This window comes from Ipomoea triloba, chromosome 6 (genome assembly GCF_003576645.1).
Source record: "Ipomoea triloba cultivar NCNSP0323 chromosome 6, ASM357664v1".
NCBI classification, from domain to species: domain Eukaryota; kingdom Viridiplantae; phylum Streptophyta; class Magnoliopsida; order Solanales; family Convolvulaceae; genus Ipomoea; species Ipomoea triloba.
This window is the reverse complement of record NC_044921.1, coordinates 8,942,208-8,966,935: the sequence shown is the minus strand read 5'-3', so window position 1 is coordinate 8,966,935 and position 24,728 is coordinate 8,942,208. Positions and strand designations below refer to the sequence as shown.

The following is a 24,728-nucleotide window of genomic DNA, read 5'->3' as shown; positions in this document are numbered from 1 at the left end:
AATTAAAATTAAGTTATCAACTTATCTTGGATTAATCAATCACTTAAATTGTAGGTATTTCCTCGACAAAATATCAAATAAAAAAAGTCAATATATAGTTTTTATGAGAAAGTTAAACTTATCCAACCAACTTGAATAGTACGTATAGAGTTTGTATTGTAATTATAATTTGTACTTAATATTTAAGGTATATCTCCAAAAGATAAGGATGATTTCATTTATACAGCAAGAGATTGATTCAATGTGCTAAATTAAAGAATTTGTCAATCATAATTCACTAAATATAATCAATCGAAACATTAATTGTCACACCTATAAGGAGTTTTTGTATTCATTAGTGTTGATGACTCGCCACATATGACTTGTGACAATATGGTTTTAGAATTTGATAGAATCATTAATCCCTGATGATCAATAAAAATAAGGATCCTTATTTATTCCACAATAACCATATATATATATTTCAATAAAAAAAATAAAAAAATAAAAAAAGAAAGAAAAGTAGCATTAAAGATAGGGCAGGATAGGTGGTTGTGAGCGAAATTGGTGGCGTAGCACTAGCACTAAACGGTCAAAAAGACTCGCACGTACTCCTCTCTTGCCCAAGAGATTTCTCACATTTATCTCCACAGGGACGAGATCGAAATTTTAATTTTATTTGGAAAATAAAAAAGCTAGCTTTAGGGTGAAAATATTTTATTGTTTTTAAAAAAAAGGAAAATCAATTAAGATCGAATTGAAAAAAAGAAGATTATCGATCAGATGAAATGATAATTGTGAATCCTCCTTGTTAACTTTGGGCGTGAATGATTGGCATGCATGGCATGTTCCCCATCCAATGCATCATCACATACACTTTCTTCATTCCATTATTATTTCTTATTCCCTTCATGCAAGCCTTAGTTTGATCCCACTGCGAAAGATCTATCAGATCAGAGATGAAGACCCAAAACGAGGACGACAAGAAAGATCATCATGCAGATCATCAGCAAGCCAGCAGTAGGCTCCCTCCCGATCTGCTTAAGGTTTCCCAGGACATTGATCATTACATCTTCAATCTCTGGAGCTCCCGATCCGGCGCCGACTCCAAGCCCCCCGATGTTCCCATCTGCGTCGAACAGTTCGCCGTTCTTCTCGAGGAGATCATCGACGATTACACCCGTACCAGGGGGCATCCTTTGAAATGGAGCCAACTAAGGGACGACGAAGCCGCTACGTTTCTCGAATCCACAAATCGCATCTCCAAGCTCTCCAAATCCCTCTGCCATTTCTCTTCCGAGTACAAATACGCTTACTCCATCAGCCGTATCGGCGGCGTTCTCCAGCGCGCGATGTCCTACTTGGAAGACGAATTCAAATCCTATCTGGACGACTGCAAGGCGCTCAAGATTAACCCGGACACCGGCCCCGCCAAACAGCATTCCATCGTCAAACGAGACGACGACGGCGGACATGTCCCGGAAGATCAGGAGGCTGCGCCAGATCATAGTAATCATCATAGTAACCATAATAAGGAATTATTAGAGACGAACAAGGCGGCGGGGGCGGGGGGTAGTGGGTGTTATTCCGAGGAAATCATGTCGAATTTGAATAAACTAGCCAAGGCGTTGATGTTCGGAGGGTACGAGGCGGAGTGCTGGCACGCGTATTTCGTGGCTCGGCGAAACGTGATGGAGGACAGCCTGTCCAGGATGGGGTTCGAGCGGCGGAGCATAGATGAAGTACAGAAGACGAGCTGGGAATGCGTGGAGAGGGAGATCGTGGCGTGGCTAAGAACATTCAAGTACTGCACCACCGAGCTTTTCACCTCCGAACGTAAACTCACCGCCACCGTCTTCAGCGACCACCCTTCCATGTCCGAGAGCATCATCAGCGACCTCTGCCGCTTCACCGTCATCCAGCTCCTCCACTTCTCCAACGCCGTGGCCGTCACCAAACGCTCCCCCGACAAGCTCTACAAGTTCCTCGACGTGTACGAGGCCCTGCGGGATCTTCTCCCCAGCATGGACACCCTGCTACGGCCCCAATGCATGGAGGAGCTGAAGGCCGAGACCCTCATAACCCGCTGCCGCCTGGGGGAGATGATGATCAACATCATCCAGGAGCTGGAAATCACCATCAACGCGGATCCACCTAAGAACCCCGTCCCCGGCGGTGGGGTCCACCCGCTAACCCGCTACGCCGTCACCACTATAGAAAACGCCTGCTGCTACAAAGAAACGCTGGATCAAGTGTTCTTGGAGCATCTGCAGTTCCAACAGCAGAGTGGGGGTGGGGGTGAGGTGGAGGTGGATCCCACAGGCTCAGGGGCAGGAGAATCGCATCATCTTTCCCCCTTCGGAATGCAGATAGCGAGGGCGATGGAGCTGCTGGACGCCAACCTGGAGGCCAAATCAAAGCTGTACAAAGACCCATCGCTGAGCATGATCTTCATGATGAACAACGGGCGACACATATTACAGAAGGTGAAGGAATCCCCAGGAGCGAGTAGCCTTCTTGGGAGCGCGTGGATAAAGAAGCGGTCTTCGGATCTAAGACAGTACCACAAGAACTACCAGCGGGAGACGTGGGGGAGACTGATGCAGTGCCTGAGCGTGGAAGGGCTCATCTCCAGCTCAACCGGGAAGGTGCACAAGCCAGTGTTGAAGGAGAAATTCAAGAGCTTCAACGCGGTTTTCGATGACATTCACAAAACCCAGGCCAGTTGGGTGATCAGCGACGAACAGCTTCAATCGGAGCTTCGGGTTTCCATTACCAACATGGTGGTCCCCGCCTACAGGTCATTCATCGCCAGGTTTAGTCAGACCTTCACGCCCGGGAGGCAGACCGAGAAGTACATCAAGTACCAGGGGGAAGATCTTGAAAAGTATATCGATGAGCTTTTCGATGGAAGTGCAGCAGGGAAGAAGAAATAATAATAACTTCATTCTAAATTGTGAAGACGTACAACATACATATATATACAGTTTTGCTACAAGCATTTAATTAATTTAATTTGTGTTGTTTAGATTAAAATTAAAGGACGTACGTACTCTGACAATTAATAATTAAGGGTAAGATCGATCGAGATCAGATATGCTGTCGGATCTGTAATTTAATTTCAATTCGTCTAGATTATTATTTTATTATAATATATATGGATGGATGGGAGTATGTATGTATGCATGCAGGGGGTTTCCGGCCTCATCATTTCGTGTTCATATGCAATGGCGTTTGTGAGTAAGTAGAGGAGTGCATGCATGTGTTTAAGCTTTGCTCGTAGCGTGTAGTACAGTACAGTACTCCTTTAATTTTGTTATAAATTCATAATTTGCAGTTTATGTGAACTGTACTTAGTGTCATTAACATATGATATAATGTATAATGCTTTCTTGTGTTCTAGCCCCACACGAACGGGATAGTGGGATACTTCTTCCGCCTTAAGCAACCCCTTCAATTTTTATTTATTTTGTGTTGTTCTGGAAAAAAAAGCAACAAACTCATTAATTAAGATGAGTGCAAAGAGCTACAAATAAATAAAGGAGGGTAGGAAAGTCACTTTTTATAAACCGTCATATAACTGGACTCTTTAGCTAACAAGTGGATTGTCCAATTCGGAGTTTGCTTAACAAAAGAAAGAAATGCATGTGAAAAATCGCTTAACAAAAGAAAGAAATGCATGTGAAAAATAATTCAATATTTCTTTAACATTAAGAACAACACATGATCAAAGACCAGAAGGAGGGAGTCAATCACATGGATGAGATCCCAATTAATTAATTCTATGACTTTGCCCAACTTAGAGTTTACCAAATGGCCAACTTCTTTTGGTAGAAAATTTCCTTTCCAAAGGAAACCTTTGGTTGCTATGAAAACGTCATGCTCATTTCGAACAATCCACCCAAAGCCCATCCTATCCTACTAGTGTTGTTGGCGCATACAACATCAACATTTATCTTGAGCCACATAGGTTGAGGCTAGCTTAGTCCATTTCTCAATGAAGGGGGGTTGCTAGGGGGTGAATAACTTGTCCAAGTTGATAGCCTCCCTCTAGTTCCGTAAGATATGATACTTTTCACAATATCTCTAGCGAATGTTGACATGTTATGCAAGAGTTTATCATTTCTAGCCATCCAAATTTTCTAACATGTCATTATGAGTAGGCAACATGCTTCGTTATCAAACTACCTAATTTTTTTATCACCCAATCTTCAAATGACTTGCAACCAACAAACATAATGTGTTCATTCAAAAGGTTTCAACAATCCGACCTTCGCTACATCACAATCTACCAAGATATGAAAAATTGATTCATTCTGTTTCGAGCACATATGAAAATTCAGTGTTTGACAATCCACTCTTTGACCCTCAACAAATTTCCTATGGGGATACAGTGAGTGCAAGTTGCCAAAAGAAGAAACGAACCTTGGGAGGGATTTTCATATTCCACGTGCATGACCATTGTTTGATTTCGCTATATAGGAAGTGTGCATACTGTGAAGAATAAAGTCAAATGTATGTGGAGTAGGTTTGCATTTTATGAGTTAGGTTTGTGAAGAATAAAGTCAAATGTGAAGTAGGTTTGCATTTAATGAGTTACGTTTGTGAAATATAAAGTCAAATAAGATGATGTAAATATTCACTTGAGTTTGCTATAAATAGGCAATCCCACCCCATTAGATAGAAAAGCTTAGCATAGCAAAGTATCTTTAGAGAGAGATACAAAGTTATATTTGTAACTCCTATTGTAATAACCTTTTTGCCAACACAAAAAATTCTTCTTCTTCCCTCCAGCCTTCTCTCCTGCTTCGTTGCTCCGAACCTCCTTGAGTGAACTCCCGACTTCCAAAATTGTTCCTCTATGCTCCAAAAAACCTCTAAGTGACTTGTTGCGACCATTTTATCTAAAGAAACCACAATTCACACAAACAAGTCATAGATTCAACTCAAGCAAAAACATTTTGTTATAAAAAATGGTTAAAGTATGGGGTGAAAAAGTGTTAAGAATCAAAGGTATCACTACCCGAGGTGATTTCCCTCGCCCTGAGGTCCCTGCTTCTCCCATGCTTAGAGAATTCCGAGGGTGCACATCTGAGCTGACTCTACCGCCCCCAATGCTACTCGCTTGGGACGATTCCGCCGCTCCAACCGAAAATGCATCGATCTCCTAATCTATAGAGTTGGTGGGGGAAACGCTAGTTGAGCCGACCTCCACCTCGTCGTCATAGTCCCTCTCCGAGCCTGTCATATTATCTCCCTATAGGTCAAGGGAGGGTCACTTTTAGCTCGACGACCTAACCATAAGGGGATTGGAATGCTTGCTTATGCAAGAGTTTATCATTTCTAGCCATCCAAATTTTCCAACATGTCATTATGAGTAGGCAACATGCTTCGTTATCAAACTACCTAATTTTTTTTATCACCCAATCTTCAAATGACTTGGAACCAACAAACATAATGTGTTTATTCAGAAGGTTTCAACAATCCGACCTTCGCTACATAGCAATCTACCAAGATATGAAAAATTGATTCATTCTGTTTCGAGCACATATGGCAGTTCAGTGTTTGACAGTTCACTCTTTGACTCTCAACAAATTTCCTATGGAGATACAGTGAGTGCAAGTTGCCAAAAGAAGATACGAACCTTGGGAGGGATTTTCAGATTCCAAGTGCATGACCATTGTTTGATTTCGCTATATAGGAAGTGTGCATATTGTGAAGAATAAAGTCAAATATATGTGGAGTAGGTTTTCATTTAATGAGTTAGGTTTGTGAAGAATAAAGTCAAATAAGATATGATGTAAATATTCACTTGAGTTTGCTATAAATAGGCAATCTCATCCCATTAGATCAGATAGCAAAGCTAGGAGCTCTACCACAACATTTCACAGCAGCAAAAGTAGCAGAACTATTTGTGGAAATAGTGGTCAAACATCATGGCTTCCCGGAGTCAATTGTATCTGATCGAGACCCTATATTTTTAAGCAAATTTTGGGAAGGTATATTCACACTAAGTGGAACTACATTGCATCGTAGCACTGCTTATCATCCACAAACGGACGGTCAAACAGAAGTTACGAATAGAGGCATAGAGCAGTACTTGAGCACATTTACGCATAATAGACCAAAAAATTGGATGTCATATCTATGTTGCGCAGAATTCTGTTTAAACACAAGCCATCACAGTGGATTGAAAATGACTCCATTTCAGGCACTATACGGAAGGATCCCCCCTACTGTCCCCATCTATACACCCAACTCCACCACTAACCAAGCATTAGAAGAAATGCTCGAGGACCGAGACCAGCTACTACGACAATTAAGGCAAAATCTTGAAGGTGCACAACATCGCATGTAGCAAAAGGCTAATAAGAAAAGAAGAGAAGTGGAATTTGAAGTAGGGGAGACAAACTTCGGTAGCAAGGAGAGTTTCGCACAAACTTGCTAAAAGATATTACGGACCCTTCAAAATCACTGAGCGCATAGGAAAGGTGGCATATCGATTAGAGCTCCCACAAGGATAAAAAATACATCCAGTGTTTCATGTATCACTACTGAAACGATACACAAGAAAATGAGAAATTAAGAACAATGATCTACCAAAGGAATTTTTTCATGACCACCCAATCTCCAGGCCACTAGCTATATGCGCAACAAGACAAGTACTACGACATGGGAAACTCGAAAAACAACTTCTAGTACAATGGAATGACTCCCCTCCAGAAGATGCTACATGGGAAAAATCTGAGGAAATCCAACGCCTATACCCAAACATACACCTTGAGGACAAGGTCGCTTTCGAAAAAGGGAGGAGTGTTACGACAGTACATGAGAATAATTCTGCACTGGATGCATGCGAGTCACACCAAGAAAGTGATGTTAATACTAACAAGGAAAAAGAAGTCCGTAGATCAACTAGAATAAGGAAAGCCCCTGTGTGGCTTAAAGATTACGTACATTAGTTAGAATTGTAGTAGGAATATTAGATTGTCTTCTGTTAGAAGTAGGGAGTAGGAATACTGCTTCAGAAGTTTTATTCTCTACTCTCTTTCCCTTTTTTTTTTTTTCTCTTCCCTTCCTTCTCTCTCTTCTTTGCAATTTGCTCAAATGGTATTCACTTCAGGGATACAAATTGGTACAAGCTCGTATCATTGGGCTTGCTGATCATATTTTGTTATTTTTGGTTTGAGTGTTGTTGATTGGTTTGGCGATGTGGAAAGAGGTAGACCAAGGTGGAGGCCTCCACCTTCTAAATTTCTTTTAAAAATTGTTTGTTTTTTTTCTTTTTAATTTTTTAAAATAATAATTAAAATAATTTTTTATATATAATTTGACATTATGACATCATAGGTAAGGAAAAAAACGTTATTTGCAAATTTTTGAGTTTTTAATGGTTCAATTGCACACTTTTTGTTTGATGGCTCAATTGTATAATGTGTAAAAGTTTTGACACTTTTTCCTATTATTATTACCCTATCTTGTTCGATATTATCATATCCATGTATGGTGAACCTGGTCCCAGTAAATCCAATATTAAAAATGTACCTTTTATATCAAAGGTGGTAGGCTTATAGTTTATGTATGTGGGTGTGCACGTCCATTAGTCCATATGTATAACTAATTTGTTTAACTCAATAAATACTTAAATTTAAAGATGATGATGAAGATTCAAGAAGTTGATGAGGTGAAGCCAAAGAGCTGGTTGAGAACCAAATAAAGATGGGAAAGTGGAGGAATGATATTGAAGATGAATTTCAAAATGTAGAGCCATACACATTGTATATCAAAAACAACAATCGCAGTCAAACGGACAGAGAGGAGTACCTCCGGCATCTACCCTGTCGATACCCAATTCCTTCTCACTATAAATTGCAAGCCCATCTCCAGTCCTTTTCCTACACCTTAAACCAGACGTCGTCGAACCATTTTCTTTACAAACTTTGCTATCCTTCCTTTTGTTCTGCATACCCTTTTTTTTAGGCTCTCCAACCACATCCTCAACCTTCTCCGGTTTCTTTCTCTTTTTCCCCGCAAAGATTTCATCGATTTCACTACCAGGCTTTTGCTTCTTAGGTGTGGCAGAGGATATGATAGGCAGGGGCTTCTTCACGTTTGCTGCCACAGGGTTCTGCTCAACTGGTTTTTCATTCTTTGATTGGTTCTTTTTCTTCATTTTCTGAGCAAAACTCATGTGAATAATGTCTTGAATCTTGCAGAACTCTATCCCTTTGTGCATGTTCCTCTAGCAATCTCTTCAATGCAAACTTTATCCTATAACAGAAAAGTGATCAATAGGATTTCTATTAATCACTGGGCATTTTGAATACAATAAACAAAAATCACTCCAATTAATTCAGAAAGAAACAAGATTTTGCACTTCATTGGGCAAAGAGGTGAAAAATGTGCTCAGAAGCCAAGCGTAACAAGTAAATTTCATTGAAGATCCAAACACAAAGTATGATCTTCTTACATGTTAGAACCTCATCACTGCAGCATCATCACATCCAGCAAGACAGAAACAAAATAGATGATATATATATTTATATAGTTAAGTAAACAGATTTAGTTACTGCAAATTTGAAGGAAAAGGGTAGGAAAAAAGAGTTTCCTCCAATCATGATTAGTAGCTCTTTATTGGCACAGAGAGATATTTGAACAAACCCCCGTTGCCTGACTTAAGTGCCCCATTCAATTAAATATATACAATGAAGATCAATAATAATTTTCGCTTGTTAAGATTTTTACTTCGTATCTAATAAGAGAAAACAGTGAGCATAAGAAAAATCACCTGAATAGACAAAATTAAGAAAACCCAGGCAGTAGATAATCCATCACTAAAGATGAGAAAACGCAAGAACCACTGAAATGGAGAGCTACCCAATCTTCCATCAAGAGCAGTAAGGTCCAAGGAGAATCCACTAGGCTAGTTAGTACTAGTACAACTAATTCAAACAAAAATTTTGAGGATTCAATAAAACTGAATAACTAAAATAAAAATAGCGCGAGAGAGAGGTACGGTAGCAGACTAGCAGGTCACCTCGTCCGACGAGGTGGTCACCGTTCTGTGACCGTAGTAGGCAGAGGCGGTAGTGGCCGTTCTGGAGGCTATGGCTGCGGCCTGCGATTCCCTGCGAAGAAGCAAACCCTATCAAGTATTTAAATGAAGGAGATTACCTTAAATGACTTTATTGCCCCCGTAGAATTATGTTTTTATAGGGTCAAGTTCCAGTGCGATTATGTATTAACGTGCAGTTGCATAATTAGTTATGTAAAAAAGTATCAATAGTGTTAGGAAATACACAACAACAAAATGCATCAATGCACCACAAAATATACTACATGTCTAAAAAAGGTATCATATCTCACAACACCTAATGATACGTTTTCGAACACTGTGTTGTGCATTTATGCGTACCTAATGATGCGTTTTGTGGGAACGTGTACCTAATAGTGTATTTTTTGTGCATGGGTGCATTTTTTTGTTGTGAGTTTATTAACACTATTGGTGTTTTTTAGCATAACTAATGGTGCGGTCGCACCGGCCACACGTTAAGATATAATCGCATTATATATATATATATATATATATATATAAAGAGAGAGAGAGAGAGAGAGAAAGAGAAATGGTGGGGTGACAATTGCTTTAATTGTATAGCGGTGACTGTGCGTGTTATGTCAAAAGATTTGTAGAAAGAAATAAAACGAAAAGTCTTCACTCCCCGAGTGTCGGTCTCGAAGGAAGCAATACGGGAGATTGTTATGCTTTTGTTTGAAGGAATGCATTATGGAACATGGGAGGTTGTTGGTGAAAGCGGAGAGACATTTAGAGTGTGTGATCAAATAAGGTAAACGAAAGTGAAATAACAAATAATAGAAAGCAAGGGAATGAATTGTGTTATCTATGTTGCCTCATGGTGTGTCTTAAGTAATAGACTAGTGATTCAATCGTGTTGGCTATTCAAGAGTGTGATCTATTAGTCCTCTTCCACATTTGTGTACTAAGGCTTCTTAGGCTTAGGAATACTATTTAGTAACCAAAAGTCCTAAAAGACATTTTATCAAACACCTAAGCTTCACACATTCCTACTATTCTCAATCATGAAATTCCATAGGATCTAAGATTGCAAAAGCTATATCCTAACTCAAATCAATATCATGATAGAGTCAAGGTCTCAAACTCTCAAGAGATTGGCCAAATCCACTCAAGATCAAATCACATCAACAATCAATATACAAGAATAGATCTCCAACATCAAAGAATCAAAATCCATAATAAGAATTGAGAAATCACACTGAGCAAGCATAGATTCACACAACTCAATCCCTAGATAGAATTAGCTAAGCATATTCATGGATTCAAAATCATGAATCTAATTCAATCTAAGAATATGAATTGCAAAATAGAAATAGAAATTATAAATAAGATTCAAGATAGAAATCATCTAGTAAAATGAAATTATAACTTCAATCCAAGCTTTTGATCTTTACTTCTTCATACAAAATGGAAATCTCTCTCAAATTGATCCAAATATTCAAAGAAAAGAAAAGAAAACTAAAGAAAAGAAACTCTAGGAAAAGAGAAGAACTAAAAACTAAGCCTCCTCTGAAAAATCCTATCTAGCTTCCTTAAATAGCCTCCACAAAATTGCCCTACTTTAATTTCCTCTGCATGTCTCATCCATGTACTCATCCACGCGGGATGAACACGTGGATGGCTACTGGAATTCATCTATGTTGGCCCATGCGTGGATGGTACACCCTAGCTATCCCGGGACTCTTTTATGCTCCGATTGCTTGTTATGCCCATATACCTTGCCGAGTGGCTCCCGTGACCTGTAAAATATCTTAAAATATACAAAAGGTAGCTGTGCACGTGGTTATCTTATTAAAGCACAAAATATCATGAATTAGTCACACAAGGACACTAAATTGCTATTAAACTACCCCGATATAGACCTATATAATCATGCATCTTGGGAGCTTATCAAGTTTCCACACTTTAAATCTTGCTTGCCCTCAAGCAGGACAATTCAACTCTAAGCCCATAAGTTCCCAAGATACTAAGCTTACTCAAGTTGGACTCTCGGTCAATTAAAAATGAATGCGAGGGCTACCAGAGAGGGAGAAATCCTTTATGTTATCTACAAAGAATGTTGGTTAGATGTCATACAACTCAAGAAATATTTTCGAGAAGTAAAAACCATTCATAGATAGACATTTTAAGCAAGGGGAACACACTTCTCACACCATGTTAAATCATGCAAAACAATTTCAAATTCACCTCTCATTTACATAGGGCCTTCGGTCGATCCCACTAGTGGGAACAATGTACACTAATTAATCAACCCTTCCAACCAAACGCCAAAGCCCAAACAAGTAAGATAAGTGGGGGTAGGGACATGGACCACTCACTGCCAATGGCTTTGGGTGGTCCCTCTTTCTTCTCACTTCCTAGGGTAACGTCATCGGGCACCCGACTTCACATGGATCTCCATGCTTTTTCGAAGGTTGGTGTAATGGGTACTCGAACCCTAGTGAAGCGGTTCACCTCCTCTATATTTTCTCATTTCCCAGGATAATTTCACGTGGACAACCGACTTCACGTAGAGCTCTACGCTTTTTTGAAGATTAGTGCAATGATTGTCCACATCCTAGCGAAATGGCTTACCTCAGTTCTTACCTCTAGGAGTGGCCTTTTGCCTTTTCTACTGTTTCTCCATACAACCCCTCATGCCTTTTTCTTGGGATTAAGGGATTTTTCACTCTATGCTCACTAATAGGCTCACCTTTTGCCCCATGCCCTACCAAGGTTAGTTCAATTCCGGGTTTCACTTATATTATCTTTCTCAAATTAAAAAGTACACACTCCTACTTCGAAAGATCATTGACTAAGGTCCTGCCTAAATAAGATGTGAACATCATGCAAGCAAGCAAGAATGTAAACCTACTTGGTTCTAAACACTCTCATGGGTGCAAAGAGGTAACTTCCCAAAGATATTTCAAGAATAAAAACTTTATTGGTATCTAGTCAAAATTCTCCCTAGATAACACATACAATAACTCACTCTCCAAATGGCAAACACACACATCTATCATGCCCAAAAGACCAACTTAAGCAATCAAACAATTAAGCACAAAGTGCATCCTTTCCACACTTTAAATCAAATATTGCCTACAGATTTGTGGAATAAAGGAACACGGGTCTAATCAAACGATTCAAAACAAAACCCCTTTCCACACTTTGGAATTGAATATGGGGTGTGGGGTATACTAAATTGATCCTCTATGGCATAATAACATGGTACGCTCATCATTTGAGTAAAAGAATAAATGCAAAGCTATATAAGCATTTTCCACACTTTGAAGTTGAAAACGTGGCATAAAATAGAAAATGGATAAGGGTTGAGCTCGTTTTGACAGGTCTAGATGGATACCCAGATTAGGGTACCCGACCCGAGGAGACCGATATCTGGAGCTCGTCGACTGTCCAATCTAGGGGATGTGTAACCTGGGTTGTTTAAATCTGTGTGGCTCGGACCAAGTAGGTTGTCGGGAGGTAGTGCCCGACCGGCAGACGGGGTGCGTTCCGAAAGCGGTTACCATGCGCAGAATTAGGAATCGGGGCAAGATTTAGGGAATTTTGCCTTAATCAGAATATGGTAACCCTAAACCGCCTTCCTAAATCATATTTGTTAAAGAATTTTATTTATTTAGGCTTATTATTCTTGTATGAATATCCCCTTGGGGTCACATTGTAAGGAGAACTCATTTTTTCTCTCAAGTCAGAATACAAGTACAATTAATCTCTTTAAAGTTTAAATATTGTTCTCTAAGTTCTACGATAGTGTTGACCAACCGAAACAATTGTCTAGCAGCCGTAAAACCAACAATATGCATAGTATATGTTTAACAATTATGCAACTTTGATTGTGATGGGGTTTGAACTTAAGACATTCCTTATGGAATTAAATGAGTAAGTTAAGAATAATAAATAGTTAACGGAATATTACGTTACTAAAGTTTACGCTAATAAGATGTAGGGGTATTTAAGAAAACTAAATGATATAATAGACGGTAAATTAGGAAAAATAAAAAAAATACTGAAATCAAAACAATATGAGCCATTAATTTCGACAAACAATTGGACCAACATTTTTTAGTTCTCGCTATAGGCCTAACTTTATTGGCTCTTATTAGATTGAGATGATGATGACTAGTTTTTACACGTGCATTGCAAGTTTGATTTAATGTCCAATATTTGTATTTAAATACATAATTCAAAGTGTATAAATGCAATATTATATACGAGAAGTTCATTATAGTTGAAGTTAAAATTAATGTTTGCACTTTTCTAAAAAAAATTATCTAAATAGTTATTGTAGTTGGTATGGCATTAGGTAGTGGATACTACTTTTGGTTTGAATTACTCTAATTTTTGTTATTGGCTTTCGTATAGGTTTGTAATTGTCTTCGTCTTCATTGCTTGTTTACTTCTTTTTGTTGGTAGTGTCTTATATGCAATTGGGTTACTGGTGCTAGTTTGCAAAAAAGTACATATTTAAATCTAAAATATGTTAAACAATATTATTGTTATTTTTTGAGTGATTGTTATTCTAATTTCATAATTATATTGAATTATATTTAAAGGTGTTGGCTTTGTTGTATGCGTTACAAACATGAATAGCGTCAAAAGGATGAGTATGCATTACTCGCACAAATTGAATGCTTAAAATATACCAAAATAAGTGATACAGAATGGGCAAAATCATATCATAGAGGGTAAAGTAGGAAAAAAAAAACTAAAATCAAAATAATCTGAACCATTCATTTTATCAAATAATTGGGCGGACATTTTATCAAATAATTGGAGTTTTTATACATCATTGAATAATATATACATAAAAATTATTTTTGACCATTACTCCTTAACGGCTAATCAATGATTGAATAAGTAGTTACAAACATTTTCATTTATTACAAGTAACATTCGAAGAAGCTAAGTTCGATAGGTTAAGGATGCACATCGTAGTCAACAACCAGTTCACTTTGAGAATTAACCTTCACTAAGGACGAGGAATTTAATATGTCGAGGGTGAAGACCCTTTTTTTCTCTCATTGGCTGGCGATGCAAGCAAGAACATATCCTATCATAGGTTGATGACATATCTAGCCCTCCTCATCTTTATTTAATATATACGTTATTATGATAAACTTTCTTGCAACATGGTCGTTACAAAAGAGTGTCCCTCTCAAGGCATCGAGTGTGACCTTCCATAGTATCTAAAAAAAATATACACGTTATTAGGTCATCCCCAATAGATAATTTTCATTTGGATTTTGCAGCTTTTTATGCCACATGGATGAGAGAGGGAGAGGTGAGAGAAAAGGTGAGTACCTTCTACAAGCACCCAAATTTTTTCAGAGCAGTGGGTCCCACCAAAAAGGGGAAAGACGCCCAGCTGGGCGCGTAAATACAAATATATATATATATATATATATATATATATATATATATATAATTTTATTTTTCTTTCTTTTTTTTTTCTCACTTTTCCCTCTCTCCTCCCTCCTATTTGACAACATAAAAACTTGTGTATTGGGGATAGCCTTTGGACACAAAGTTTAAGAAAAAAAAATTGACATGTGTGTTTTTTAAACAAATGGGGGTTGTGCAATTTGGAGAAGTTTTTCTCTTGCAACAAACCACCATATGTCAGGTTTTATATATAAAAAAAAAGGTAAAAGAGACGCTTGGCATAACTGGCTTTCTCAATTCTCACGCCTCAATCCTTGTTTTTTAATTTTTTTTATTTTCTTTTGGTTTTTTTCAGCCAGAACCGCATATGAACAACATGCATGCATTTTCTTTTGGTATTGTTTTATTATCTTTGTTTAAAATTTTTAACAAAATTTAATATGTAATATATCTTTTAGAATTAAATTTTGAATGATTTAATTATAATTAAAATAAATAGAGAAACAACACAATTTAATTTAAATATATGTAGTTATCAGTTTAATTAAATGTAATTGTGTTTATTTAAATTAATTTTTATTACAATTTTAAATTTATAATTCAAATAAATAAATAAATAAATAATTAATTAATTAAAATATAAGATAGTTATATGGTGGGTCCACAAAAAAACTTAGAAAAAACTTAAAACTAATGGAAAGAGGAGTTTTTGGGATTGAGTGAGATAGTGGATGATGAAGTGGATGTTTGAGCCCACAAAAAACGTGAAAAAATCCAAACTATTGGAGATGACCTTATAATTTTTGCATGATGTATAATCACAATACATTTTTTTTTTCTTTTTTGATGAGAGTGCTTCTTTAACTACCAATGCTTCCGCGAGATGGACATCGTTCATACAGCGTAGTGGATCGTTCCGGGCAGCCAACAAATTATCACTTGGATTCAAGACCACACAGTCGAAATAAGCCTGGTCAACATTTGGATAGACTGCTGCATCTACAAAAACCTTAACATCATCTGCATCATGCCCAGTAACACCAGCATGCAACGCATGCTTAACAGCAGGAATGACCGGTGTTCCACTCGTCAGGCTTTACCAGGCTTCCAAGCTGCGATAAACCTCATGCACAACATTAGCTAACTGCCAAGGCTTGTTATTCCAAACAGTTTCATTTCGCGCCCTCCAAATACACCATCATACAGCAACAACGCGGAGTTTAAACGAGGTCTCACCATGGGATAAGATGTCAAAGAGCCAAGCTGCACAATCGTCCCCTTGATATGGGATGAATCATAATACATTTATACGTTATTATGATGAACTTTCTTGCAACAGGATTGTTACAAAAGTGTGCCTCCTTAAGCCATGTGACCCTCTATAGTATCTAAAAAAAAATATACACATTATTATAATTTTTGCATGATGTATAATCACTGATAGCGTAAATGTAAACGGGGTCTACGATTACGCTACGGATACGTGTGTTACGGGTGGTGAGGAATGTCGCTCGGCCGGTCAACCGGTCGGTCTACCGGTTAACGACTGAGTGGCTAGAAGCTATGTCGCTCTACGAGTGACGAACAGTAACAAGGAGAGAGCAAGAGAGACAAATGATCAAATCGCAAGTGTATTAGTGTAGTACTGATGAGTTATGCCCCAGTGAGGTGAATGACTCCTATATTTATACAAAGTGGACTCACTATGCACATGGTGTCTGATATGCAAGTGGATGGCATATTTGCATAGGCTGAACAGTCACTCCGCAAAATGCGCATTGGTTCGCTCGAAGTGGTTGAATTACTCGAGGTGATGAAAACACGAATCCCTTGTTCCCGAAAAGTTGTCGGTCGTCACATCAAGCAACTGTTGCGCTCGTGAGCCTCCAATCCACAAGGTGTGTTGCTTCCGATCATGCGGCCGACGGACCGGTTGGGTGACCGTCGACGGACCGATTGGGTGACCGTTGATAGACAGGTTGGGTGACCGTTGACGGACAGGTGATTTACGGACCGACTAGTACATGTGCATATTTACGCATGAATCACAATACATTTATGAATTTTATACATTAAAATTGTATCTAATTAAAAAAATATGTATTTTATGCACTTAATATATCATATGTGTTGGAACTAATATGAGTATATACAAAACATGTATGTGACTGTTTTACATTTGTGTTTTTATATTATCGAATAAAACTGTAGTTATATCGAAATGTAACTGCAATTGTGTTGAAATGTAACTGCAGTGTATATGAACTGATAGTGAATGACGCGGAACGAAGGTCGTTTCATCTGTCTGTTTTCATTAATCAAAACGACGTCGTTTTGATGTGCGGTTCACAGTGAATTATGGACCGCGGTCCACGATATAATTTGCGGTGGAATGAACATAGCTGGTAATTAGTACGAGGTTCAGTCGTAATATCTGAACACTTTAAAGAGTTTAAACCGAAACTTCACCCAACTCGCCTCTCTCTTCCTGTTTCTTTCTGTTCAAATTCTCAAGCCCTATCCGTCCTACCCCAACCCAAATAATATCTTGTACCCCAAACTTCATCAGGAATCACGGTACATTACATAAAAGGGTAACCCAACATAAACCACTAAGGTTGTCGTGCTCCCAATTTTCCGGCGGAATCGATCAACTTCTCTTTCGTCGATGAACCCACGGCCCCCTGCATTCTTCATAGCCTGGTTCGTGTTTATCTGCTTTTCACTTTTTCCTTCTTAATTTTTGTTTTTATTTTCTTTTTCTCGTCTCCTCTCTAGGGCTTCCCCTTCGTCACTAATTTAGGGTTCTGCATCAGTAGTGTATCAGTTCTTTCATTTCTTGCTGTGACTCTGACTTCAATTATCGTCAATTCTTTGCTGTATTTGTTAGCATGTATTTCCTCCTTTTGTGTTGCTGCTAAACATATCGTTGATGGGTCATGGAATAAGCTTGAGTTTCTTCTTTCCCGCATGAATTTTGATTTTTCTTGCCTGTACGTGTGCTTATAGTGGATATAAATGCAGGAAAGAACCCATGGGTTTGTATATAGGTTGAATTTTTATTTTTAGGGCAGTCTCATTAGGGCACACTGGAGAGTCAAATATAACTAAAATGGTAGAGACTAGAGAAATGGATTCTTTACATAAGAATCAGCCTGTAGAGATAATGAAACAGAAGGAACAAGAATATGTGTTTCTGGAATATGGTGCTGAGAATGTATGCAATATTAAAACTTTTCAAGTACCTTAATCCTTGCTCTATGATAGTGTTTAATCTTGTTTGAAGCTTTCTTGGGTGATCAATGCAGGATTGCTAGGCTACTGATTTTTGTGGCTGTGAACTGGAAATTTTAGGCTTGTAATTATGAACTTTATGTAGTGATGTAGAGCAGTAGGCTGCGATAAGGTTTCAGGTATTAGACCAAGTCGCCAAAAAAACTTATAGTTCAAGTAAGTTGCATCTACTTGGTTGAATTTGTCTTTTGGTCAACTTTACTTCCGTTGTCAAAAGAATTCTGTTATGATAGTTAACTTTATATATAATGAATTCTATGCTAATTATCTTGTACAGATTATTATGTGGGATGAAGGATTTAGGAGAATTTCTCCTCTTTTGCCGATTTAGAATAATTACGAGGATTTCATTCTCATGGGTTATTTTGGCTAATTGCTTTCCTTATGTATGGATATTATTTCCTATATTCGTTGAACTCTGAGAATCTTAATAGTTGGCTATAATGGACCTCATACCAAAAAACTCCTTTTCAAAATGTCATTAAGACATTGATTACATAACCCTACTCAGCATTATGGAAAGTTGGAAACTTGTTGACTCATATTACTTAAATTGCAACTGGAGATGTGTTGGGTCATAACTTATTTATTTGGGTGTGTTACTAGATTTTTCTCTCCCTATGTCCTAAGCATATTATTAAGCAGATCCTATTGCAATCTCCTGTTATTACATTATTCTTTCAGATGTAGAAAGATCCTTGTTTAGTTTTGCATTGTACGCTATCCATCTAATGTTTTATTGAGCATATTATACTTCTGAGCTCTTGATTTGCGGTGTTATTTGCCTTGTGAAATATTAAAAATATATTTTGCGTGTGTGTCACAAGATTCTGATAATGAGATTGCCCTTCTCTTCTATCCCCTTTTCTCTTTTCAGAGGGTGCTTTTGTAAAAGGGCCTGCATCGTGGTTTTAAAGTTGGCAAGCATTTCCTTTGGAAGCCATGGGCAGCACTTTTAATCCTCAGATTTTGGTTGAAAAGCTGGCTAAGCTCAACAGTTCACAACAAAGCATCGAGAGTATCCTTCCATATCAGTTAAAAACTAAGTGATTATAATTTTGTAACTTCTGTCTTGATGGAAAAGCTTATTTTAAATACCGGATAATATTATCGCTGACATTTTATTGCCATTATTTATTAGCCATTACTTTTGCTATATACTTCCACTTTCAGGATAAAAAGGGTATAACAGGAAAAAAAATTAGGGAGCAGTAAGTAGGTGTGGATAGGAAGCATAATTACTTTTCTACTATAACACTTATTCAAAGTCGGAAAATGGAATATAATATTTTCTAATCATTGTCTTAATTATATAGATTTTTATTCATCCTTCCTACATCTCAGCTATAGTTCCTTATTATGAGGGAAATGAAAGGAAAGATGATGTGATGTCTTGCAAACAAAATCTTTGGTTAATTAGAATTGAAGTTGTCCTTCCTAGTCCGTTCTTCTCCACCATTCCTTTAATCTCCTTAGCCTTAACATTCTGAATCCAAGCAATCTCCTTTCTGTTTGTGTTGTCTGGTTATCTTTTTAAAGTTTTTTACTGCTGCAAAAGTGAAGCTGACTGTTCTTTTAAGATTTCTTTCTGCAGCCTGTTAAAGAAGTCTTTTAAAGCTTCAGGGGGTTCAATTCAAGCATATAAAATTGAACTTACAAAGAAACCTTGAATCTGAAACCCATCTTACTCCATAAGATTTTTATGGAGTACTTTAAAAGGAACGTAATAAATCCTCTCCCAAACAGCCAACCAATAATGTAAGCATATAAATGAGCAGGGGTTATGTCCTTCTTTACGTGGCACCTGCAGTTCAAATTTCTCCTTTTTCTACCCTCTATACAAGCTTCTTGTCCCATCTTCATTCTGCTGTTTTTTCTAGGTACGATATCCAAAATATTTGTAACTGTTCAGTTTTCTGGACATTTGACATAGAGTTGGCCTCTAAACCATATAATTTTCCTTAGTCAGCAAGCCCATTTCAAACTTCCCGTGCATTTCTTTAACTCGTCGTGTATCTGTTGATTATTTTAGGGCCACTCAACTCCTCATCATTTTATATCCTAAAAATGGACTACACCCCTTAGTTAACCTTATCCCAACACCTGACTTGGTCTTAATCTTAGTGTAACGTTATGGCGTTATGCTCTCTGATTGGCCATCATATCCATATCTTAGTTCAAAATGCCACTTTGGGAGGTTATCTTGTGTCACTTGTATGTTAGTTAGTTGCCTAGGTGGCCGAGTAAAAAAAATAATAATAATAAGGTGCAGCCGCCCTAAATCCTAAAAAAACACTAGGCTGAGTTGGGCGCTGACTCGGCCGGATTAGGCGCCAAGTTGGCTGAGGCGAGCGCCTAGTTGGCCGGCCGTCTAGGCCGATTTTTACAACACTGGTGTAAACTGTTAAATTTGGCCGAAACTTTATGTTGGTTATTTTATCCATCTTACCTTGACTTTCCTGTGCATACTCTTTGCAATTGAGATGGTTAGATGAAAATGCCCTTAACACTAACAAGCTCTATCACATTGGTGTATTTTTCACATGAATAAAGCAAAACAAGTTGTTGAAACCTGGGATCGACAGTTTCATTCCGCTCCACGTGAGCAGCGTTTGGCTTTTCTCTATCTTGCAAATGATATTCTCCAAAATAGCAGGCGGAAGGGTTCAGAGTTTGTGGGTGAGTTTTGGAAGGTTCTTCCAGGGGCACTGCGCAAAGTTATTGATAATGGGGATGAATTTGGAAGGAATGCCGGATTGCGGCTGGTAGGCATTTCTATTTTTCTGTATTGATACTTTATTGCTTTGAATTGCTACAATGATGATAGTTGATCATGTTGAGCTGAAACATCTGAAAATAGGAGTGGGTTATAAATGCCATTGGAGTTTGTGATAATTATGGAGTGCCATTGTGTTTGAATTTGGCCTAATTATCAGTAAATTAAAAATGAACAGATATAGATGATTCTAAGAAAACCTATTTCTTTCATTTTTGGGGATCGTTATGGATTACTGAAACTGTCTTATGATGCCTTTATAAAGGAGCAAAAGTACTTGTAGTACCCTAAACTTTGAAGGGATTAAGACTATCTTTTTGTGCTTGTGTTTTGCTGGGTTAGGGGGAGATTGCAATGGCAAAAATGCCTTGGAAAGGGCTTAACCTATTACCAGGCTAAGCTTGAAACTCCTTTTGCTTTGTAATCAAATCCTTGCTGATCTATTTATTGTCTTACCATCAAATAAATATTTAAATTAGACTTTGTTGCAACAAGAAGCAGATCTGCAATCGGAGATTGTTTTGTTCATGTTGAATGGTACAATGATAATATCAGTAATGGCCATAAAGCAATTATTCAAATTTGGCCCAAACTCCAGTTGTTTGATCTTCACCGTAGAATTATCAATGCTTATGTTTTTTCACATATTATTATCTTCAGATTGATATATGGGAGGAGAGAAAAGTATTTGGCTCTCGAGGACAGATTCTCAAAGAAGAGTTTGCTGGGAAGCATGGTGATACTAGCAATAGAAATGGGAAACCGTCTGGATTCAGACTGGTATATGAGCTTCTCAAAATACCTTAATGGTTATTGCTGCTAAATCATTGTTTCAGCAAGTCCTCTGAAAAATTCCTTTGTTTTAATGATTGATAAATAACCTCCCGTCCTCTCTTCTTGACAGAGGCCTTCTGCTGGAAATGGATTGGACAAAATAGTTTCAAGTTATCATGTGCTTTATGGAGGGCAACTGGATGAAGATGGTATACTAACTAGATGTAGGAATGCAATTAACTCAGTCGACAAAATTGACAAGGAAATCGGAGGTGACCTTAACTCAGGTGTGTTCCTTATTAATTAATTAGTCAACTTATTTTTCCTGTAATCATTTGTTAACCCTGTCTGAAATCATGCTTGTAATCTTCTAATTGTAATGTCTTCCTCTTTTTCTTCTCTTTCTGATTCCCTTTTTTATTTTTATTTTTTTTTAAAGGGCACCTTAATGGATCTGGATTTGCACATGAGCTTAAGGGGCAGCAGACGATGTTGAGGGAGTGTATTGAGCAGCTAATGATGGTTGAATCGTCTAGAGCAAACCTTGTCTCGCAGCTTAGGGAGGCTCTAAGGGAACAGGTTTATTTCCTGTGTCCAGTTTCATCTTATTTGTCTAACTTGCTATTCGTGGTTTTCGTGACTCATATGTTTCATGTTTGGTATCAGGAATATAAATTGGAACTTGTCCGTAGTGAACTTCAGGTAAATGATAATTCATTACTTTTGATTGCATAGAGACAGATACTGCATGTGTTGGGATCAAAAGCTTATCACTACGCCAAAAGCTATAGCTTGTAGCGAAGGGCGAAGGCGCAACTTTATTTCCTTATACCATCACACATTTTCGAGAGGCATGGTGCTCAGGTGCTGGACTTGGCCCTTCAGGCCTCCACCCAACAATCCCCTAACCACCGGGTGCTGGGCTTGGCCCTTTACCGGCCTCCGCCCAACATTTCCGCCTCCTAGCACCTGCTAGTCTTTTGTTGGGTTACTTGAACCCGTGACTTGCTCTAATACCACTTGTTAGGATCAATCGTTTATCACTACATTAAAAGATGTGGCTTATAGCGAAGGTGCAACTTTATTTCCTTATACCGCCACATTTTCGAGAGGCATGGTGCTGGACTTGGCCCTTTACCGGCCTCCACCCAACGGCATTTTTAATTCACATGAGTTTTGGTACTGATTTGAGCCGCATTTGCTGCATCCATCTTAAATCTGTATCGGTACTTAACATATTCTGAATTTGTAACAACCTAGAATGGTGTGTCTTGTTGTGTTTGTAGGCTGCTCAGTCACATTCGGAACAGGCAACCAATATTTGCAAACGGTTGGTGAATGGTGACAATGCTATGCAAATATTGGGCGAGCATGGGCGAAAAGATGGTCCCACCTCCCAAGCTCCTCCTCGCAGTTTTGTATCTGGAAGTGGAGACCAATCAGCACCCGTGACATACACTCGTCAGGTATCTTTTGGCGAAAAAGCTGGCCGCCTCGAAGAAGATCCCAAGTCTGCAGCAGCTGCAGTGGCTGCAAAGCTTACGGCTTCGACATCTTCTGCCCAGATGTTGACTTATGTGCTTTCCTCTCTTGCATCGGAGGGCATGATTGGCAGCAATCAAATGAAGGAATCTGCCACCGATTACCCGGCTGAGAAAAGGGCAAAGCTTGAAAATGAACATTCAGCGTATGTTCCCCAGAACCCTCAAACAACACTTTCATTTTCACAACCCGTCTCCTCCCCGGAATTGATTCCTAATGAACAACCACCTCCGCCTTCATCTCCCCCTCCAATGCCCCCTCTGCCTCCAATGCAACCATATCCTCAGTATTTGCAGAACCCTAATGGTGCATTCACTTTCGCAACATCCCTAGAGCCGCCAGCAGCAGCATATCCCCAGGCCGTACCTCCAATGAATGGTCTCGCACCTTATTCAGCTCCCCCCGCAAATGCTTTTCAGGTTTATCAGCCACCCGATAGTGGTTTCTATACACCACAATCGACATTGCCAATGGCACCTGCCGGCCGCCAGTAACAGCAAGCCAGCCAGCTTTACTGAACCTGGGAGGGTGATCGTGAGGTGACTGAGATGAGAGTAGTGTTGTGTGTGATAAATTAACGTTAGGAATTTGAAACATGTGTTTTACTTTCCTGTATGATAAAACACATTCTTAGCTTTTACATACTGGAGGAGTAAATATAACTTGTAATCTTGTATTGTGAATTATTTTAATTTTGTACTCTGTAGTTGATTAAACTTGTTTTATTTAGTTTATAAAGATCAACATTAGATCAGGATACATACAATTCTTACATCAGGCTTGTGCTAGCTTGTTAATAATAATAATAGTAGTACTATTATTGTTGATGTTTTTATTTGTTGTTAGTTAAGCCAGGTATTAGAGGTGGTCACAGAGCAGTTCAGGACTAAATTAGCTCTGAACTGGTCTGAAAAAAAATCAGGTCTAGGCTTAATTGGACGGGGCAATTTATATCGTGGATCACGATGCACAATGCATTGTGCACCTTGTACCAAAATGAGTTTTGTGTATTCTAGGTAATCGTTTTGTGTATTCCAGGCAATCATTCTGTGTATTCTAGGTAACCGTTCTGTGTATTCATGTTAGTAACACATGTTGTGATGTGTTTGTGCATTCGAATGTTTAGGAAGATGAGTTCTGCGTATTTTGTATTAATATTCTGTGTATTCATGTTATTAACACATATTTGCCCTCTACATTTAATCCTAGCCTTGATATGCATAATATTTATGGTTAATCTCAAACATCTGTCTCATTCCATTGAATGGGTAAGATTAGTCTTCATTGTCATCTAATTAAGTGTGTCATCATGTGAACAAGGGCATACATACATACATACATACATACATACATACATACATACATACATACATATATATATATATATATATATGTATTCTAATCAGGTCAGAACATTGTCCTAAGTGAGAACCTGCGGACAAATTCGAACCACTAATCTAGTAGATCTAACGATTCAAAATAAACAAAACTTTGTAATATTTATGAAAAAGATCCCGCTCATTTTAAAATTTTATAATATTTATGAAAATGACCCCGTTTATTTTTTACTTAATTTCTCATCCATCAATTGCAGATAAATGGTTTGAATTTGTCCACACGTTCTTACCCAGTGATTAGTTCTCATATGATTAGGATATATATATATATATATATATGGGCGCACTCAGGTGCGAACCTTCGCCCAAGAAGAAAATGAGAATGCTTCGCAGCCGTCCAAGTATATATGTATATATATATATACATACATACATACATATATATATATACATACATACATACATATATATATATATATATATATATATATATATATATATATATATATATATATATATATATATATATATATATATATATATATATATA

The 24,728-nt window shown here is 38.0% G+C and overlaps 3 protein-coding genes and 1 non-coding gene across 4 annotated transcripts; 2 read left to right on the top strand and 2 right to left on the bottom strand.

Moving 5' to 3' along the window:
- Positions 1-764: 764 nt before the first annotated feature.
- Positions 765-2,956, top strand: LOC116021560 (exocyst complex component EXO70B1-like). Its single transcript, XM_031261991.1, has one exon. The coding sequence runs from the start codon at positions 939-941 to the stop codon at positions 2,913-2,915; it is 1,977 nt and encodes a 658-aa protein (XP_031117851.1). The 5' UTR covers positions 765-938; the 3' UTR covers positions 2,916-2,956.
- A 4,806-nt stretch (positions 2,957-7,762) lies between these two features.
- On the bottom strand, positions 7,763-8,215 carry LOC116023443 (uncharacterized protein C6G9.01c-like). The gene has a single exon (XM_031264445.1). The coding sequence runs from the start codon at positions 8,213-8,215 to the stop codon at positions 7,763-7,765; it is 453 nt and encodes a 150-aa protein (XP_031120305.1).
- Positions 8,216-8,380: 165 nt separating this feature from the next.
- Positions 8,381-8,473, bottom strand: LOC116023849. Its single transcript, XR_004099440.1, has one exon. It is a non-coding gene; the product is annotated as a small nucleolar RNA R24 (small nucleolar RNA).
- An 8,455-nt stretch (positions 8,474-16,928) lies between these two features.
- LOC116022708 (regulation of nuclear pre-mRNA domain-containing protein 1A) lies at positions 16,929-23,602 on the top strand. Its single transcript, XM_031263539.1, has 8 exons — positions 16,929-17,158; positions 18,627-18,767; positions 20,267-20,514; positions 21,186-21,305; positions 21,430-21,586; positions 21,739-21,878; positions 21,966-22,001; positions 22,586-23,602. The coding sequence occupies exons 2-8, from the start codon at positions 18,692-18,694 to the stop codon at positions 23,333-23,335; spliced, it is 1,527 nt and encodes a 508-aa protein (XP_031119399.1). The 5' UTR covers positions 16,929-17,158; positions 18,627-18,691; the 3' UTR covers positions 23,336-23,602.
- The last annotated feature ends 1,126 nt before the right edge of the window (positions 23,603-24,728 follow it).

Coding starts and splice junctions, on each gene's coding strand:
- LOC116022708 (XM_031263539.1), top strand. CDS start 18,692: ATGGGCAGCACTTTTAATCCTCAGATTTTGGTTGAAAAGCTGGCTAAG. Junction 18,768..20,266: donor TTCACAACAAAGCATCGAGA/GTATCCTTCCAT, acceptor AACACTAACAAG/CTCTATCACATTGGTGTATT. Junction 21,306..21,429: donor AACCGTCTGGATTCAGACTG/GTATATGAGCTT, acceptor TCTTCTTGACAG/AGGCCTTCTGCTGGAAATGG.
- LOC116023443 (XM_031264445.1), bottom strand. CDS start 8,215: ATGCACAAAGGGATAGAGTTCTGCAAGATTCAAGACATTATTCACATG.
- LOC116021560 (XM_031261991.1), top strand. CDS start 939: ATGAAGACCCAAAACGAGGACGACAAGAAAGATCATCATGCAGATCAT.